This window comes from Nuphar pumila, chromosome 1 (assembly GCF_984573655.1).
Source record: "Nuphar pumila chromosome 1, dmNupPumi1.hap1.1, whole genome shotgun sequence".
Lineage (NCBI taxonomy): Eukaryota > Viridiplantae > Streptophyta > Magnoliopsida > Nymphaeales > Nymphaeaceae > Nuphar > Nuphar pumila.
In genome coordinates this window covers 122,549,557-122,570,468 of record NC_143249.1, presented here as the reverse complement: position 1 = coordinate 122,570,468, position 20,912 = coordinate 122,549,557, and the positions used below count along the sequence as shown (strand labels likewise).

General features: G+C 37.6%; 1 protein-coding gene across 2 annotated transcripts; it reads left to right on the top strand.

Moving 5' to 3' along the window:
- The first annotated feature begins 1,565 nt into the window (after nt 1–1,565).
- LOC149849143 (calcium-transporting ATPase 10, plasma membrane-type-like) lies at nt 1,566–20,592 on the top strand. 2 transcript variants are annotated; one of them, XM_089998686.1, is made up of 7 exons: nt 1,566–1,742; nt 5,592–5,646; nt 5,739–7,693; nt 7,796–7,954; nt 19,048–19,219; nt 19,312–19,610; nt 19,971–20,568. In XM_089998686.1, exons 1-7 carry the CDS (start codon nt 1,566–1,568, stop codon nt 20,208–20,210), a joined length of 3,057 nt encoding a protein of 1,018 aa, XP_089854812.1. In that variant the 3' UTR covers nt 20,211–20,568. The 2 variants fall into 2 exon arrangements, with proteins under 2 accessions (XP_089854812.1, XP_089854804.1); XM_089998678.1 differs by lacking the exon at nt 1,566–1,742 and adding an exon at nt 2,885–3,542 and having other exon boundaries at nt 19,971–20,592.
- The last annotated feature ends 320 nt before the right edge of the window (nt 20,593–20,912 follow it).

Below are 20,912 nucleotides of genomic sequence, written 5' to 3'. Positions count from 1 at the left end.
TATAAAAATAAACCGTGTTAACTATTTTTCGATGCCCAAAAGGTGGATAGGTACAAATTGATTTATTTCAGTATGAAAATAGGTGTTATTTAGCATGAAGATGGCCACTCAGATGTAAGAATTAGCTGCCAGATTTACAAATTGATTTGTTTACATAACGAAACCTTGGTAATCCAATAGTGGAAGAGAAACACCCAGAAGGTAGATACAGTTGATGGGGGCAACGATGTTGTCACTGCGCAGACGACGACAAAGGATGCTCCGACGATGACAAAGGATGCTCTGATGGCAGCAGACGATGACAAAGGGTGTTACGACGATAGCAGACGATGACAAAGGGTGCTTCGACGACAGCAAACGATGGCAAAGGGTGCTCCGACGACAGCAGACGATGGCAAAGGGTGCTCCAGCGCAGACGACGCCCAAAGATACTCCGACGACAGCAGACGACAGCAAAGAAGGATCTGGTGGCAGCAAACTACGATAAAGGGTGCATCGCCAAATGAAGCTCCTGTTACAGCAGATGGTGCAAAAGTTTATTGCTTAGGGCAAAAACGAAATGTTTGAACTTTGAAGAGTTAACATCATTCTCGAACTGACATTTCACTTTTCTAGATGAAGGATCTCAAACCGTCGTTTTCCTTTTTTGAATGAAGGACATTTTGGTCCTTTTCTTGAACCGTCGTTTCATGGCAAGAATGGCTTAAACCGGCGTTTCGCTTTTTTAGATGGAGGATCTTGCACTGTCGTTTTACTTTTCTAAATGGATATTTTTATCCTTTTCTTGAATCGTCGTTTCATGGCAAGAATGGCAGGAAAGAGTACTTAAGTCTTTGCAACCCCGCCGAATTCCTATGCTAAGTGATGCTGACACACACAGGAATACCAGACCCACGAGCTTTCTATATGTGGCCCTCATTGGGACCCCTGAACAGGCATTGTAGCTAAAGTTTGAGGGGGAACATATAACCTGCGCGTTTCTTTGAGTAAAATATCGAAGAAAAAACAAACAAACTTTTCCTCAGCCAAAACAACGGTTACTACTAAATTTATGTCATTGATATAACGCAGGAAGGAAAGGGTATTCTTGTCAGGCCAAACGAGTCAAGATTGATTCAGCCTAAAACAGTGGCCAAGGAGAGGCCCCAGTAACTCCATTGTTGCTGACCCGGTTTCCCCGTAACCACTCGGGAAGATGTGGCCATTCCCCCCGCTGCCTGTTGCATCAAATAATGCTGAACAACCAATCCCCATTTCCCTCTTTTTCCTGCTGAAATACTCTTTGGGGTCTCAATTTTTTTTTGGGATCTCAGTAACCATCTCAACATCACAAGTAAAGAAAACCAAACTAGAAATTCTAGTGAAGCTTCTTCGTGTCTGAAAAGAATTTTGTTGGTAGCTTCATTGCACTAAAAGAAGGCTATTTCTTGGTCTTTATTCCTTTTCTTTTGTGTTCTTTTTCTTTCTCCTTGGGGAGGGAATGAATAAATCGGATGATGGGTTGGTCTAAAGCTGTGTTTGGGAGGTCTCTTGATTGAGGGTTTGAGTCTGTGAAAGGAGGCAAAATGGAGAGCTATCTGAACGAGAACTTTGGTGGGGTGCTGTCTAAGCACTCGTCTGATGAAGCATTGATACGGTGGAGGAAAGTGTGTGGCGTCGTGAAGAACCCGAAACGAAGGTTTCGGTTCACCGCGAACCTCTCCAAGAGATCAGAGGCACAGGCTATGCGAAGATCCAATCAGGTAGTCTTTTGTTCTAGGCCTCCTCTCTATCTCATGTGTTTGTGTTTAGTAATTGGTGTTTGTTCGTCCATTTGGACTTTTGTTGGTCTTGGAAAATTATTTATCATAAGAAAATTAGAAAATTTTCCATGTTGGGTTTTGAACCAAAAAGATGAATTGATAATGGTGGTGAACTTTGTTGAAACTATTCGTATATCAAAGTGTACAAAACAAACCTATTTCTCGATACTCAAAAATGTTACCGTGGTACAAAATAATGATACGTGTAACAGGTCTACTTACGTCCATAGTGACAAATACCGCCAGATTTATGAAAGTCTCGCCATAATATCGTGAGAAATTGCATGAAGTTTAAAATGACAATTTCTTGCGAGATTTTCAAAATATAGCGAGATTTATGAAAAAACATAAATAGTGTGATTTAAATGCGATATTTAAGTTTTAAACAGCTTTTTATGGGAAAAAACTGTGTATTTTTATTTTTAAATAATTTTTATTAATATTTTCTTATAAAAAATATTTATTTTTTATTTTTTTTATTGCCAAGATTTTGCCAAAAAATGCGAGATTTATGAAAAAATTTCAAATTCTCTCAAAGTTTTTGAAAAAAGAGATTTTGCCGTTTTTAACGTTTGTCACCTCTCGTGATATTCCGTATGTGAAGTGGTAAAATCCGCTCTCATAACGTTACCTCGTGGCTCATGTGTATATTGATTGGTGCATGTTTTGTGTTTATAAGGCACTGCAATTTGTTTTCTTTTTTTTTGGAGAGGAATAACGCTGAACAGCCAGAAATGTCATTGTTAGTAAAAACATATCTAATATCCTCTGACATATAGACAAAAACCTATGTTGATCCTAGCGGTCCGACTGATGCATCTGGGTGGTTAGGTTTAGTCCACATCCAAAATCTGTGGAATCCTAGACGTTGGTTCGATGATTAGCATTGGATGCAAGGTGAATCTCATTAAATATCGGATGATGTGATCGCTTTTCACTCTCTTATTGGTCTTTTTGTGGTAATATCTGTAGATATTTTATTTGATGCCAGATATTTTTGGCAAGTATGAATTTAATGTTAAATTTCTGTTTTTAATGCTCTTAAGACGGACATAAATTTCAATATTCTCGAAAAAAAATCCATACGTCGACTTTTTTCCCTGCCTCTCTTTGGATAAACACCTTCCATGCATTCGGTATTCTAAAAAGAAAATCCTTCTAGCCTGCATCGTTTCAGCTTTTGGGGGTTGACTTTATAGTCTTTACTTTCTCTAAATTCCTTCCCATTCAATCTTTCTCCCTTTAAGGTCCAGAATTGCTGGTTTGAGGACGATTTTCGGCCGGTTTTGGCCGGAAATCGAACTGTCAAGTGTAGAAGTATGAATGCCGGGCGTTGGTAATGGCTGCTGTAGTCCCTCTGAGGGGATGGTCGAGAACCATCATCCAACCTTCACCTCATTTATCACACTCCCCATCGATGTCCTTATCCCAAACTTTTGCTCATAGGATGCAACTTCGGGCCTTGTGCCTGCCTGAAACTGCCGGAACCCGAACGTAGGACGCCGGTGAAGAATACGAACAGGAAGGAGAGGAGGGAGGCATCCTGTGATGGCGAATTTGGGATGGATATAGCTCAATTCCCTCCATCAGATATCAGGAAAATCCTTAAGAAGACTCTCTCTCTCTAACCTCCTTTTCTATATTTCTTCTTGTGGTTTCATTAGATTTTGAGGTTTGGTTTCATGATTTAGGGTCGGTCGACTCGAACAGGAAGTTGTTGATGCACTAGTACTGGCGAAGGTGACCCTTTTTTGTTTTTTAATTCTTCTACTCTGTATAGAGGTGGACTACATATTTCTGGGCATGGTAGATTCTCTCACTATTGGCTGTTTGGTGAAAATTATTAGTTGTTTTTCTCAAAAAGAAAAAAGTCTCTCTCTCTCTCTCTCTCAAACACGTCATGATTGCATGTGCCGCTTCCTCTCATGGTTCGGATTATCAGATTTTGAAAATCTGAAAGTTCAAGATTATCACCAATTTGCTTAAAAACCTTTTTTTGTAAATCAAAATGATGGTGAATAAAGGATGGGTAGCACATCTTTCTCTCCTGACAAATATTACGCCATACTTGCATTTATTGACTTCATTATGGGATCTATGTTCTACTAGAATTTAACGATTTCGTGAGAATATTGAAGAGCCAAAAACTTGATCAACTTTGATGTTCACCTTACAAACGTAAAAGTTGGCAAAACACAACTTTTATAGTAGTGCTTCCAAACATTGCTATGGTAGTGTTCCGTAGTCTCATTAATAAGGGTGTGGAGCAGTTACCCAAAGCTTCTTAGACAGGTGGGAAGCCCGCTTCCCGGAAACTCGCTTCGGAAGCGTGATACTCCTCGCTTCCAAAACTTGATGGGAATCTTGATTCTCCCACTCTTCTCATAGGCTTTCCACACACTTCATCTATTATTCTTATATGTTTTCTCACTCTACTTTTCATGTTTTTTATGTGTTCCTCTCATGCTTCTCACTTCCATGTGCTTTTTCTAAATTGACAATTATCATTTTTAGATTTTATTAAAAAATTAATTCTTACACTAAAAAACATGAAATTTAAGAATAGTCACTTTTATTTCAGTTTTTATTTGTATTCCATTTCTATTCTCATTCAATTCTTATATTGCTTGTATTATTCCTTGCTTTCTGCTTCCTATATTGCTTCCTTCTCGCTTTCACTTCCCGTATTGTTTGCCGCTTTTGCTTCCTAGTTTGGCAACCTTGGTGTAGAGTGTAATGTAACAAATGCTTAGTTTTAGAAATTTATAAACAGATAAAGAGCAACCAATCATTCACATGAGAAAGTATGTTTTTTATTAAGATTTTAAGAAGCATGACATCGTTCACATGAGAAAGTATGTTTTTTATTAAGATTTTAAAAAGCATGACTTGAAATATGTTCACTTATTTTATGGAGGAATTTAGATGGGAACCAGGAATTATGAGAATCTTGGTAGATCATGATTATGGCTGTAAAGTTCTAAACCTTTGGGTGATGGTTAGATGCTGAACTGCTGATTCTTAAGTATATTGCATAGATATAGCAAATTCAAATCATTTGTAAAACTCAAAAAGGTCGATGGGATGAGAATGTCAATGATATTGTCCCAAATAGTGGATGTGGTTGATAGCAAGATTTTTTTTCTTAACTTTGGGAGGTTTCCTAGAACAGTCAACTGGTCACACCACATCAGTGTCGTATGTCAAATTTCTGGCTTTAGATCAGCTCAATTACAGGAGCCAAAGGTCCTACATGTGAATTTCTTTAATATGTTCTTTAGAGCTTTTGAAGTGTGAACTTTTTTCTAGTAAACAACTCTGCTCATAATGGTGGCTTTTTTCACTTTTCTGATTGCTTCATTCCTTTTAACTGCATTATCTTGTATGTTTACTATTATTTCTTTCAATCTCGAGCAATTTTGGCAGTTAAATTTGATATTTATGAATGCTGTGATACTGTTCTTTTTGTTGGCAAAGTTGACATGATAGTCGTTTATTTTGGCTGTAAACAGTCAAAGTTGTGATCACATAAAACTCATCCTTTTCATCTGTCACAAGGACATGGCTAAAAGGACAAGAGAGATACTATTTTTGTGCAAATTTTTATTAAGAATAGTAAACAAGGGGACATGACTGAGAGCATGTGGAACTGTCCATGTGACGGTTTTTCATTTGCTGCCTCAGTTTTAAGTTTACATTTAGACATTCTTGCAGCAATCTAACGGATGCCGTTTACATTTCTAAAAAAAACCTTATTATATTAAATGCTTAGCTCTGCTACCATTTCAGGAGAAGTTAAGGGTTGCTGTTTTGGTTTCAAAAGCTGTACTTCAGTTTATCCATGGTGAGTGTTTCTTCTTTATCAGTGTCTTGTTTTAAAGAGCCACTTCTCTATCATGATTGTTACTTAACATCAAGTTTCTTTTTATTTTGCAGGTATAGGATGTGCTTCAAGTGATTATACAGTCCCTGATCAAGTCAAAGATGCAGGTTTTGGGATGTGTGCTGATGAGTTGGGTAACATTGTTGAAGGCCAAGATATAAAGAAGTTGCAAGGCCATTGTGGTGTGGAAGGCATAGCAAACAAGCTTTGCACATCATGCATTGATGGGATTAATGCAACAAATGATGCGTTAAAAATCAGGCAAGATCTTTATGGAATCAATAGATTTACTGAGAGCCCACCCCGTGGATTCTGGTTGTTTGTATGGGAAGCACTTCAAGACATGACCCTTATTATCCTTGGCATCTGTGCACTTGTGTCTTTGCTCGTTGGAATCACCATGGAAGGATGGCCTGCAGGTGCCCATGATGGGCTTGGAATTGTTGCAAGTATATGGTTGGTTGTATTTGTGACTGCAACAAGTGACTATCGCCAGTCTTTACAGTTCAAGGATTTGGACAAAGAGAAAAAGAAGATTTCAGTTTATGTAACTAGGAATGGGTACAGGCAGAAAATGTCAATATATGATTTGCTTCCTGGTGATCTAGTTCACCTGTCAATTGGTGATCAAGTTCCTGCAGATGGACTTTTTGTCTCTGGATTTTCTCTTCTAATAAATGAATCAAGTTTAACAGGTGAGAGTGAGCCCATAGCTGTAAATGCAGACTATCCTTTTCTTTTATCAGGAACTAAGGTCCAAGATGGATCCTGCAAAATGCTGGTGACAACTGTTGGAATGAGGACCCAATGGGGTAAATTGATGGCAACTCTCAGTGAAGGAGGGGATGATGAAACACCTTTGCAGGTCAAACTCAATGGTGTGGCCACTATCATTGGGAAAATCGGGTTGTTCTTTGCTGTACTGACCTTTGCGGTGCTAGCGCAAAGCCTTTTTAGCCATAAACTGCAGGAAGGTACTCATTTTAGCTGGTCTTGGGAAGATGCTATGGAGTTGTTAGAATATTTTGCTGTGGCAGTAACAATTGTTGTAGTTGCAGTCCCAGAGGGGTTGCCTTTGGCTGTGACACTGAGCCTTGCCTTTGCCATGAAGAAGATGATGAATGATAAAGCACTTGTTCGCAATCTTGCTGCTTGTGAAACTATGGGCTCTGCAACATGCATTTGCAGTGATAAGACAGGAACCCTGACAACCAACCATATGACTGTTGTGAAATCCTGCATTTGTGGTAACATCAAGGAAGTGAGCAACTCAAAGGAGGCAGATAGTATTCGAACTGAAATTCCAGATCCTGTGCTGAAAATCCTTTTACAATCCATATTTAACAACACTGGTGGTGATGTGGTAAGAGACAAGAATGGAAGGGTTGAGATTCTAGGAACGCCAACTGAGACAGCTTTATTGGAATTTGGTTTGTTGCTGGGTGGAGATTTCCAGTTAGTGCGCCAAGAATGTAAACTGCTCAAAGTTGAGCCTTTCAATTCTGCTAAGAAGAGAATGGGTGTGGTACTGCAGCTTCCAGATGGAGGTTTGTGTGCCCATTGCAAAGGTGCATCTGAAATAATTCTGGATGCTTGTGACAAATATATAGATTCAACTGGTAAGGTTTCCCCCCTTGATGAAGCAGCAGTTAATCATCTCAAGGATACAATTGAAAGATTTGCTGGTGAGGCTTTACGAACACTATGTCTTGCTTACCTTGAACTCGAAGATGGTTTCTCTCAGGAAAATCAAATTCCAAGTAGGGGTTATATATGCATTGGTATTGTGGGTATCAAAGATCCTGTGCGTCCTGGTGTGAAGAAGTCTGTTGAGATATGCAGGTCAGCTGGTATTACTGTGCGAATGGTTACTGGAGACAACATAACCACTGCAAAGGCAATTGCCAGGGAATGTGGTATCCTAACTGATGGTGGAATTGCTATTGAAGGGCCACAATTTCGGGAGAAGAGTCTGGACGAAATGACTGAACTAGTTCCAAAGATTCAGGCAAGGCAAACATCTTTATCATTTGACACAATTAAATATGGTTTTTATTCTACTTTTCAATCAGTTTCAAGATATGAAATTTAAGTCATTCTGTGTTTGCAGGTGATGGCAAGGTCCTCCCCTCTAGATAAGCACACCTTGGTCAGTCACCTACGTTCTATGTTTGATGAAGTTGTTGCTGTGACTGGTGATGGGACAAATGATGCGCCAGCTCTTCATGAGGCTGATATTGGACTTGCAATGGGCATAGCAGGAACTGAGGTATGGTAGCCCTTGAATTCATCTGTTCTACCATTTCTAATGGCTTAAGTCATTGGAGAAAACATAGATGTCATTACATTGTAACAACCAATTATCACACTTTCTAAAAGGCTTAGGTGGTCAAGATATCCCTGCTGATCGGCTTAATTGTTTCTTTTCATCAACCAATCTGTTGCTTTTCTATGTAGGTAATTATGCATAAAAGCACAAATAACAATTCCAAGCCCATCTAGAACCTACATTTGTTAGTAGGTATAATTACTTGCATTAATCCAATGCAATTAGGTCAACAGAAAACAGGAACCATCTTACTGTTATTTTGTGCCTTTAGAGCTTCAGTTTTGGTTGTTAGCCATAAGAGCACCTACATAGAAAAGTTATTTTAGACACTGACTTCAAGATAAACTTTTCATCACATGTATGTTCAAGAAGCAGATGAATAGATGTCAATTAAAGTGGGGAAGCCCAATTTTGAAGGAGTAACTGATTTTGAAGTCACTTTTTTGGCTATAACCTAGGATCAGCCTTGCTACTTCATTAGAGGGGTTCCTGTGCTTCATTTAAAAGGACTGAAGTTCTTATTGACATGCAAAATCATCAGGATGACTTGTAGAAAGGTTGCTTTCACTACTGAATAATTTCCAGGCTATGTGGGCCAATAAGACATGCACACCACATCAAGGATTGGGCACTATAGTGTAGATGGAAAAATGATGAAGTTGTTGAATTCTGTGAGAATAGAGAGGGAGAAGCAACTAGGGTTTCCAAGAACACCAAAAAGGAGAGAGGAAACAAAGTTGCTTTCAATATCCCATATCGTGAGAGGGCTTGCCTCTTTATATAAAAAGGTTCGCCCCCCTTTAGCGTACAATAAAAAATGGCAGAAAAGACTAAAATATACCCCCTAGTATTAGGTAATGTACAATAAGTCCTAATACAAGATGTATTACACAGAAATATAAAACATTATATTACATAGATACATAGTTTTCAATACTCCCCTTCAAACTTGGGAGGATATAAAGGAATCATTCCAAGTTTAAAAAGGAAATTACTAAAGTGCAAGGGAGAAAGACTTTTTGTAAACACATCTATAATCTGATTCTTTGAGCTGACATACTCTAGAGCTATAATCTCATCTTCATAAGCCCTTCTTGTATAATGGCAATCTATTATAATGCGTTTGGTGCTCTCATGAAACTCTGGATTCTTGGCAATATGAATAGCACTCATATTGGCACAATATAACTGAGTTTTCTTTTCACATAAAATTTTTAATTCATTTAATATCCATGGTATCCAAATAATCTTAGCAACGACTTGAGCTATAGCTCTGTATTCTGCTTCTGCAATAGACAAAGCAACCCTCTATTGTTTCTTGCTCTTCCACGAAATCAAAGAGCTTATAAGAAAAATGCAGAGTCTTGTAGTGGAAAGTCTATCTCTAGAGGATCCTCCAAAATCAGCATCACAAAAGGCTCTAAACTTTGTGTCAGATGAAGATGAGAAAAACATACCTTAGTGCGTAGAATCTCTTACATACCTGATGATTCTTAGTCCATCAGCCAGGTGAACTGATCTAGGGGCACTCATAAATTGTCTAACTACGTGAACTACATGGGTTATATCTGGCCTGGATATAATCAAGCATATAAGGTTCCCAACTAATTGCCTATATACTACAAAATCCCCTAGCTCAATATCATCGGTGGCCTTCATCTTCAAATTTGCCTCCATGAGAAAATTTACTCTTTTTGAGTCATCGACTAATCTGGCATTCATAACCAAATTTGTAGCATACTTATGTTGAGACAAGTACAATCCCCTTGGAGAGTAAGCTATCTCAAACGTGTTGGTCAGTTTCAAATTTTATCTCTTCAATTGTCTTTATGTCATCTCCAGTGAGAATCATATCATCCAAATAAAAGAGCAATATACATCTTCCAAGAGCAGAGGAAGACAAACAAAATATGATCATAGTGAATCTTCTCAAAGCCAAATGGGATTGTTGAACTAAACTTTTCAAACCAAGCGCGAGGTGCTTGTTTGAGTCCGTATAGTGCTCTGTGAAGTCCGCAAACTCTACATTCTGGATCTGAGTATCCTTGTGGTAGTTCCATATACATTTCCTCTTGCAAATCTCCATTCAAGAATGCATTCTTTGTAAAAGTATCTTCAACAAGATACTTTAGCCGATAACGCAACAACCTTAAGAATAAATGTGTGAACATACACACTCAAGAACACTTGTGCACAACAAACACAACACACCGAATCACAAATGTGCACTTGCACCCATAAGTTTCATAAACACTAAAGAGGTTGGGCTATAATCCCAAATCCCTTAAGAAATACAAGAGGAGCTGCCCATATATATAGGGCTTTGGAGGAGGCCTTGGGAGGGGCCCAACCCACTAGTCGTTGGAGCCCCTCCAACGGTCACAAATGTGACCGTTGGAGGGGTCCAACGACTAGTGGGTTGGGCCCCTCCCAATGCATGTACAATGCATTAAATGCAAAAGCAAAAATAAATAAAGAAAAAGAAAAAAGGAAAATACAAAAAACATATTCTCGAAAAAGAATATGTGTAAAATTCCTAAACTACCCTTACTATGACTATATATATTTTATATATATAATTGGTAAATACATATACATATATTATATATATGTATATGTATTACCTTATATATATAAAATATATATACGAAATTACAAGTTTGATTACATAATTTAACACCCCCCCTCAAACTTAGGGCAAGATGACCGATAGTTTGCCAAGAAGGAAGTTGAACCGCGGAGCGCACAAGGCTTTAGTAAAGAAATCTGCCAACTGATATTCGGACGTGACATAAGGGAGATCGATAACTCCTCGGAGATATGCTTCACGAACATAGTGACAGTCCATTTCGATGTGTTTAGTCCGCTCATGAAAGGTGTGGTTCTTTGCAATGTAGATTGCACTTTTGTTGTCGCAGCATAGCTTGGTGGGTCCTTCAATTTTGATCCCCATGTCTTCTAGCAGTTGGTGAATCCAAACAATCTCCATGGTAGTAGTGGCCATGGCACGATATTCAGCTTCAGTTGAGGAGAGCGACACCTTTTGTTGCTTCTTGCATCTCCATGAAATTAGTGAGTCTCCTAAGAACACACAAAAACCAGTGGTGGAGTGACGGTTATTTGTGTCACCTCCCCAATCTGAGTCAGTATAAGCAATCAATTTTAAGTTAGAGGAAGAGGACAGAAAAACTCCCTTATTTAGAGTACCCTTTATGTATCTTACGACCCGTAAGATGGCACTCATGTGAACGGATGTAGGCGCATGCTGAAACTGACTTGCAGTATGGACTGCATGTGATATATCTGGTCTGGTAATACTCAGATACATCAAAGATCCTACAAGCTGTCTGTAGGGTGTAGGATCCAACAGGGGAACTCCATCATCAATTTTCATCTTTGCTCCTACAACCGCAGGAGTTTCACAAAGCTTCTCATCTGTAATACCTGACCTGTCAATAATCTCAGAAGAAAGCTTAGTTTGAGATAAGAAATATCCTCTAAGAGAGTATGCCACTTCAATTCCCAAAAAATAAGTTAAAAAACCCAAGTCAGACATTTCAAATTTATCTTTTAAGATAGATTTTATACTTTTAACCCCGTTAGAATCACTCCCAGTGATGAGCATGTCATCAACATACAGAAGTAAAATTACAATCCCTGCATTGGATTTTCTAACAAATAGAGCAGTGTCAGTAAAACAAGAGGAAAAACCATTCTCAATCATAACAGAGTTAAATCTATCATACCAAGCCTTGGGAGCTTGTTTTAGGCCATAGAGTGCTTTCTGAAGATGAAGCACCTTTCCCTTAGGAGTCTCCATTCCAGGAGGAGCATCCATGTAGACTTCTTCGCTTAAATCACCATTTAAAAAGGCATTTTTCACATCCATTTGATAGATGTTCCATTTGTTGATAGAGGCAACGGTTATAAGACATCGAACAATGACCATACGAGCTACATGAGCAAAAGTTTCTTCATAGTCAATACCATATTCTTGACTATATCCTTTTGCAACCAAGCGAGCTTTATACCTTTCAAGGGATCCATCACTTTTAGTTTTTACTTTGAAAACCCATCTGCACCCTATTGTTTTCTTGCCTTTAGGAAGATTTTGGAATTCCCAGGTTTTGGCTCTTCTCAGAGCCTCAAGTTCATTGTCCATGGCATTAATCCATTCAGGGCATCTACGTGCTTCTTCAAAATTTCTAGGTTCTATATAAGAGTGGATGGCACTAAGGCAGGCTCTATATCTTGGTGAGAAAGAGTAATAGGAAATGAACCTAGAAGGAGGCCTTCTACTTCTCTCAGTTCTACGAGGGATCACTTCATTCTGAGAGGCACTGGGACTGGCATCATTATATCTGTCAAGAGCACTCCTAAAGTTGTTTTGATCTCTATGAGAATAGGTGATAGGGTCTCTAGGTAATTCAATAGGTTGATGTGACGAAGGAGACAAGGAGATGTTTTCCTCGGTTTCAAGTTCATTTGGGTTACTTTGATCTGACTCATTATCACTAGTATCATCGTCCTTATTCAATAAATCAAATAAAAAAGAATAATCCATATTTTCATTATGGGGGTCACAACGTTCAAATCCACTAACATTTTCCAAAAAACTCACGTTTCTGGAAACATACAATTTATCACTTTTGATATCATAACAACGAAACCCCTTTTGGGTTTCAGAATAGCCAAGAAAGGCACAAGGAATGGCTTTTGGAGAAAGTTTGTCATTCTTATCAGTAAGAACAAAACACTTACACCCAAAGACCCTTAACCTGTAATAATCAGGTTCCTTATCATACAGTTTTTCAAAGGGAGAAATTTTGTTTAAATTTTTCGATGGAAGTCGGTTTATGAGATAGACAGAGGTAAGGGCTGCTTCAGCCCAAAGATTTTTTGGAATGTTTTGAGAAATGAGCAAAGTCCTAGTGGTTTCAATGATGTGCCTGTGCTTTCGTTCGGCTAACCCATTTTGTTGAGGGGTTTTCGGACATGATTTTTGGTGAAAAATTCCAAAATTTTCAAGATAACTCTTAAATTCATTTGAGAGGTATTCTCCTCCAGAGTCAGACCTAAAGATTTTTAAACATCCATTGAATTGATTTGAAATCATCATGTGAAAACTTTTAAAGGTTGAAAAAACTTCATGTTTATGTTTAAGGAAATAGATCCAACAAAACCTAGTATAGTCATCCACAAAGATCACATAATATGAAAAACCTCCTTTTGACATTACCGGAGCCGGTCCCCATACATCGGAATGGACAATTTCTAATGGTTTTATCGTAAACATGGATCTTTGAGGAAAAGGCAAACATTTCATTTTCCCAAGAATGCATTCATTACACAAAAAGTCACTTTTACAAAGATGTTTAACAAAAGGCAAATACGAGATTTTAACAATATTGGGATGACCCAATCTCTTATGCCATACATGAATGTCTTTGTTTTGGACGACATTGCAAAATTGACTCTTGGGAACTTGAAGAAAATCTATGTAGTAGAGGTCTCCTCTTCTAGAGCCTTCCCCAATCAATCTCCCGGACTGGCGATCCTGTATCCAACATTTATTAGAAGAAAATTTTATATCGCAACCATGGTCCGAGAGTTGGGAAACGGAAAGAAGATTTAGGTTAAGGTTTGGGATAAAACGAATTTTTGGAACAAAGAAGTCTTGTTTTTCAAAATTACCTATTCCTTTAATCTCAAGAGATGTACCGTTCGCGGTTGATACAAAGGATGGAAAAGCATTTTTAGAAAAATTTGAAAGAGTGCAATAACTAGGGGTCATGTGAAAGGATGCCCCGGAATCTAAAAGCCAAGATGTCTTACCGGGGGAAGAGGATGACATAGCGGCTCCGGAAGTACCTCCCTTGAGAAGAGGTTGTAGGGCTTCCACGATTTGTTGAAGAGAAAGAGACTCACTTGATAAAGAGGGTCGTTCTTCAACTTGAGATGCCATAGCCGTTGCAATCAATTTCTTTCATTTAGGACACAAGGGTTTGATATGTCCGGGTTCTTTACAATGATAGCAAGTTACTTTGCTATAATCTCTTTTGCCATACCGATCATTTCCTCCTTGACCTTGATTCTTGAAATGAGGAGGTCTATAGGTCCTCATGTTATTTCCCGGTCTTGACACGGCATTAGCCATTTCACCATCTTCTTGAGTAGAGGAAGTAACAAGAATGCTAGGATTATTTTTGCCAATCCCCATACGGGTTTCTTCACCACTTAGCTTGGTGATAACATCTTCGAGTGAGGGGGATGTGAAGGCGGAGAGAAGAGAGGACCGAACTTGTTCAAATTCGGGTCTAAGGCCATTTAAAAAATTGAAGAACCGGTCTTCTTCAAGTTGTTTGTGCCTTAATTCGATTGCCTCACCACTCCATTTAGGTTCAAGAATTGCGAGCTCGTCCCAAATAGAGGATAATTCGGCAAAATACTCCCGAATGGTCATGTCATTTTGTTGGAGAGTCAAAGCCCTCTTTTGGAGAAAGTACTTGTGGGATAGATCTCTTGAGGTGTACATTTTCTCAAGATATACCCAAGCTTCGGAAGCCCTTTTAAATTTGATGATATTGGCATTTATCTTGGTCTCAACGGATGAGAAAATCCAAGATAAGATCTTGAAGTTCTTCATTTCCCAATCATCATGTTTCTTAGAATACTCTTCAAGGGCCTTTTGTCTTTCATCCCCTTCAAGGATCTTAATATCCCCTCCTTCAACAATGGTAATTTTGGGTTCCGGTTCCGGTATGGATCCATGAACGTAACCCCAAAGCCCCTTTCCTTTAATATGGGCTTCCATATTACCGGCCCAAACATGATAGTTTGAGCCATTAAGCTTAAACCCAAGAGAGAAATGGGTGTCTTTTTCGCCCATTAGAGAGGAAAGAATGCAAGAGATAGTATATACCTTAATTACTTTTTGCGTCTTTCTTGACAAAAGAGGCTCCTAAAATATTGCTCGAAGAAGATGATCCTCTTTGATTTCAAAAAACTTGAAGGCACGCTTCCCGAGGAATGCAAAAGAAGGCGAATCACAATTCTTCTTCTTCAACGAGGCTCTGATACCATGTAAAAGTATCTTCAACAAGATACTTTAGCCGATAACGCAACAACCTTAAGAATAAATGTGTGAACATACACACTCAAGAACACTTGTGCACAACAAACACAACACACCGAATCACAAATGTGCACTTGCACCCATAAGTTTCATAAACACTAAAGAGGTTGGGCTATAATCCCAAATCCCTTAAGAAATACAAGAGGAGCTGCCCATATATATAGGGCTTTGGAGGAGGCCTTGGGAGGGGCTCCACATAGTCGTTGGAGCCCCTCCAACGGTCACAAATGTGACCGTTGGAGGGGTCCAACGACTAGTGGGTTGGGCCCCTCCCAATGCATGTACAATGCATTAAATGCAAAAGCAAAAATAAATAAAGAAAAAGAAAAAAGGAAAATACAAAAAACATATTCTCGAAAAAGAATATGTGTAAAATTCCTAAACTACCCTTACTATGACTATATATATTTTATATATATAATTGGTAAATACATATACATATATTATATATATGTATATGTATTACCTTATATATATAAAATATATATACGAAATTACAAGTTTGATTACATAATTTAACATTCTTAACATCTAATTGTCAAAGATCTCATTGTTATATGTGATACAAATACGACCCGACTACGGAAGGTCGGTCTCTCAAATAACACGCCAAGCATACGATGCGGAAGCAACTAAACCTAAATGGGAAAAATAAATTTTGAAAACTATTTTTATTATTTTTTGAAAATAAAACACTAACTAAGTCTCTCTCTCTCTCTCATATATATATATATATATATATATATATATATATATATATATATATATATATATATATATATATTGTGAAACCCAATTTGATGAACTGTTGGAGGACATAGCTGACGTGTGTGGCGTCCTCCCTTGTATGTTGCTGTGACTTGTGCTGGAACGTTTTGAGGAACAACCAACGTTGAACCAAGCTGGTGACTGGGTGTGAACCGAACCAGCTAAGATGACGAACTGTGGTATCTTTGAACCTTGTGGCTGGGCGTTGAACCAGGGCACCATTGAACCAGGCGTGTGTCTCCATCTGGTGGTAACGAGTTGACACTGTTCAGAATCATGTGTGGCTGCAACATTCTCAGATACATTCCCTAACTGAATATATATATATATATATATATATATATATATATATATATATATATATATATATATATATATATATATATATATATATCCAAACTTGTTCTTATTGCATGCTAGGATTTTAGTGTGTTTGTGGAAATCGAGGTCTGAAAATCTATTTTCCAGAACTCTGTTTGAGTTCTGATTGGAAATCAGTTTGGCGTTTTGACTGTTTGCTGTCATTGTTTGTGCATTTCACGACCCTGATTGCATGGGTTGTATTGGATGCCTGAATACATTTCTATCTTTACAGAAAATCACATTCTGTTTGTTTGAGTTATCAACTCATTAAATCTCCTGTTGCAGTCTGAAATTATCCTTGAAAGTGTATTTGCAATCTGGAAATTTTCTTATTATCATTAATTGATCCCTAAACGCTTTGTTGTTTTCTGGGTTAGCCTAATGTGGGAAGTTTATGTCTTAGAATCTGTGATAAGACATCCATTTGTATGGTCTGCACCCACGCGACGTTTGTGAAGTTTTGAATTTATTGGACCTGTGTTGAATTCAGATTGTCACTACTGTCCATTCGCTAAATCAGTCCTGCATCAAGTTATTTTATGTTACCTGTTTCAAGTATGTGGTCTGGACCACTTTAGAATTGGCATCGGTATTACCCGGCACCGCTCCAACAACCATAGTTGTTTCCTAAAGAACCTGTTTAGAGTTTAGACCATGGACTTAACAGAATTATCGTTTCAATTTTAATGGGTCTGTGAGAGCGTTTGAGCAAGCATATTTCCTGTCACTATCACTATCTCTGTGCACCATTTATGCAAGTGTGTGTCACTGTCAAGCTGACTCTTTTGAATTATTCGGACTGTCATACTCAAGAGCCAAATCACATTGAAAGAGAGCGTTTTGAAACTGAAAATAGCTATATATATAGTCTTAGTGTTTTATTTTTGAAAAATAACAAAAATAGTTTTCAAAATTATTTTTCCCATTTAGGTTTAGTTGCTTCCGCATTGTACACTTGGCGTGTACATGTATTTGAGAGACTAACCTCCCGTAGTCGGATCCATTAATATGGAAGCACGAATTGTGATTATATGAGCCACAAGAGAAAATGTTTCAACAAAATCAATTCCAAAAAAGTTGACATATCCCTTAGCTACTAAATTGGCTTTATACCTATCCATCGACCCATCTGTCTTTGTCTTTACATTGTATCCCATTTGCTTCCAATAATATTTTTCTTTGGAGGAGGTTTTACTAATTCTCGTGTCTGCGTTCTTTTAAGTGCATTCATTTTGTCAACCATAGCTCTTTGCCACTCATCCTTTCCTATTGCCTCTACATAGGAATAAATTAAGGCTAAAAATGCACGATGATGAGGATAAAATGACTTATAGGATACAAAGTGAGATGGAAGCACAAAGAGTCTAGAACTTTTACGTATCTGGGAAGAAGTGAAAAAGAAAGATGGCAACTCTAAGTTTTGTTGACCTGGATCAGCTGAAGCAGGAATAAGATCAGGATTAGCCTCTTCACTTCCCTGCTCTTTCACTTGATCTAAAAATGAAATTTCAATCACATCTTCATGTCGTCTTGAGTAAGTTTGACTAAACCTACTTCCTCTAGTCAAGACTTGCTCTCCTTTCTCCCCTTGACTCTCCATTCTCTCTCTCCCACCTTCTTTTTCTTCAAAAGGAACCAAAAAGAACAAGTCAGTCTCATTTCCTGTCTTTTCTCCATACTGACTAAAATATAGCACATTCTCATGAAAAACATGTCGAGATATCCACACTTTCCTTCCAACAGGATCATAGCACTTGTACCCTTTTTGACTATTGGTGAAACCAAGAAAGCAACACTTGACAACCTTAGGAGATAACTTATCTATGCATCTGTCAACTAATAAGACAAAACATAAACAACCAAACACCTTTGACACCAAAAGAAAAATATACTTATTATCAAGAAGATGTAGGTCCTTGAATATGAAGAAAACAAAATGGTAATATTGGAAAAGACTTATTGTTTTATTCATTGTATTTCTTATGATCTTACATAAGTGGTTCAAAATTATTATACGCTTGATCTTATGCTTTATTTACAATGTTATATTGAGTGACTTATTACTATATTTAATATTTCTTCCTTTTAAAAAGCTTTTGATCTTAGACTTTTCTTGTACATGTTAAGTGCTTTTCATAGTACGCATTTGTGGTTCTTTTATTATTGATGTTATTTACTATTTGCTATTTGTTATGTATTCATTCATGTTCTATTATTTTCATAGCTAGGTTTGTTAGTGGTTTTACTGCTTATCTATGTTTTTTTTCCAATCTAATAAAATAAATAAATAAATTATATATATATATATATATATATATATATATATATACCCAAGCAAAATCTCACCTGATTTCTTTTTAATTTTTAGATTTTTATTTGATTTTTTTTTTGCATCTTACAATGTCATATGTTATTGTATAAGAAACCCATATCTTAGACCCTTAAGGATAGAATAGGGAAAGAAAAGGTAGGGAAATGAAAGACACTTTTGATATGATAAGAAAGGTGGGAGAGCAGCAGTAATTCTTTGGTAAATCCCGGTTCTCCTTTCATTCCTCAATCCACTTATTCGCTCTTTCATATACTGCCCCACCAATAAATAGAGACAGATGGGAATAACCTAATCACATCTAGGAAATGCAGTACCATGCAGCTGCTTCAAGGCCAATGTGATGCTCCTTAGTGTATGCTTTTTAAATGAGTATTGTCTATAATAAACTTTTGCCTTCGATCATGCACACCTTAATTTCAGCTTCATATGGTCCAGGTGGCAAAAGAGAGTGCAGATGTTATTATATTGGATGATAACTTCTCCACAATAGTCACTGTTGCTAAGTGGGGGCGCTCTGTATACATCAATATTCAAAAATTCGTGCAGTTTCAGTTGACAGTTAATGTAGTTGCCCTTGTTGTTAACTTTTCATCTGCATGCCTAACAGGTATTTGTGTTTTGTTAGCAGCTCTATGTTTTGAATCAGTTTACTTTCCCATATAGTGTTACTGCTCCTTATTGTTTCCATGCACATTTCAGGTAGTGCCCCTCTCACTGCTGTTCAGCTTCTCTGGGTCAACATGATCATGGATACACTAGGAGCACTTGCGTTAGCCACTGAACCTCCAAATGATGAGTTAATGAAAAGACAACCAGTAGGAAGGAAAGTAAACTTCATCAGCAATGTAATGTGGAGAAATATTCTGGGGCAGTCTGTCTATCAATTTATCGTAATATGGTATCTCCAAACACATGGGAGGGAAATTTTTCAGCTTGATGGCGCAGATGAAGATCTTGTATTGAACACACTGATTTTCAATTCCTTTGTCTTTTGCCAGGTATTTTCAGATACCATAACTTCTATATTCAAGCATATTTACTACCTAAAGAGGGACCAAGCATTTTGAGCTCTACTGATATGCAAGTTTCATGACTAAACAAAATTAGTAAAACCCTTTGCATAAAGTGATTCTTTTTTGTGGCTATTGTTTCAAGCTTTTATGTATCATATGGTTTCGAAAGTTGTGCTTGGATATATGGCATTTTATACTGCATAATTAATTCACCTACTGACATTTTTTTACCTACTGAGAACAAGGCATCTTTTAATAGGTCGTACTGCCCGTGTCAGTACACAACAATTTTTTCCCTTGTAAATGGAAGCATTATTTTGACTAGATTTTCTTTCTATTTTGCAGGTTTTCAATGAAATAAACTCCAGAGAGATGGAAAAGATAAACGTACTTGAGGGAATACTGGAGAATAATGTGTTTGTCGGTGTCCTATCATGTACAGTTATATTCCAAGTTATAATCGTCGAGTACCTTGGTACTTTTGCAAGCACCACTCCACTCACTTTACCCCAGTGGATTTTGTGCATCCTTTTTGGATTCCTTGGTATGCCAATTGCTGCTGCAATTAAGTTGATTCCAGTCTGAGTCTACAATTACAGAAAAAATCTTGAGAAATCAATTCAGAGAGGCAAGGATTTACCACCATCAGAGGTATAATAAGAAACCGAAGTTGGCACTTATATTCCAAATTGTGCATTCTTGGGGAATTGAAGAATATGATCTCCAACCTTTTTCACAAATTCAATCAAGATGTCAGATACTCTAAGTTTGTGGGACCAAATGTTTCGAGTCTCACAATATTTGTTTGTACCCAAGCTTAGTATCAAAATTTTGTAATGGTTTAAGATATAGCATAAATATTTGTGGTTCTGGATGCTGATCTAAGACCACTCATATCTGGGCTAATGAACCAACTGAACTATATGGATAATCACCCATTGAAAGTTATTTGCTTGTTCACAGCACACTATCTATATTAGCCTGCAGCATACTATGGAAGTAGATTTTCAAGGGGTCAATGTTTAGATGGGGACATGGAATTATTATAAGGAATTAAAACAGTTTAGATGGGAAAATTATGCTACCATGGCACCATGTAATGAACAATGAGTTAGGAAGATATCCTCCCACGCAAGCACAAAAAAGAACTTTGGTTGACTTTTATTATTCTGTTAGGTTAAGACATGTTCAATGTTGCTGCCTTGGCATAAGATAATGGATACATGTGAAATGTGAAACATAGTGATATATCCAAAATCCTGGCACGAAAATGTTGGACCAATGGAT

Excerpts from the sequence above, each read along its gene's own strand:
- LOC149849143 (XM_089998686.1), top strand. The coding sequence starts at position 1,566 with ATGGAGAGCTATCTGAACGAGAACTTTGGTGGGGTGCTGTCTAAGCAC. Across the intron at positions 1,743-5,591 it reads CTATGCGAAGATCCAATCAG|GAGAAGTTAAGGGTTGCTGT; the intron begins GTAGTCTTTTGT and ends CTACCATTTCAG. Across the intron at positions 7,955-19,047 it reads TGGGCATAGCAGGAACTGAG|GTGGCAAAAGAGAGTGCAGA; the intron begins GTATGGTAGCCC and ends CATATGGTCCAG.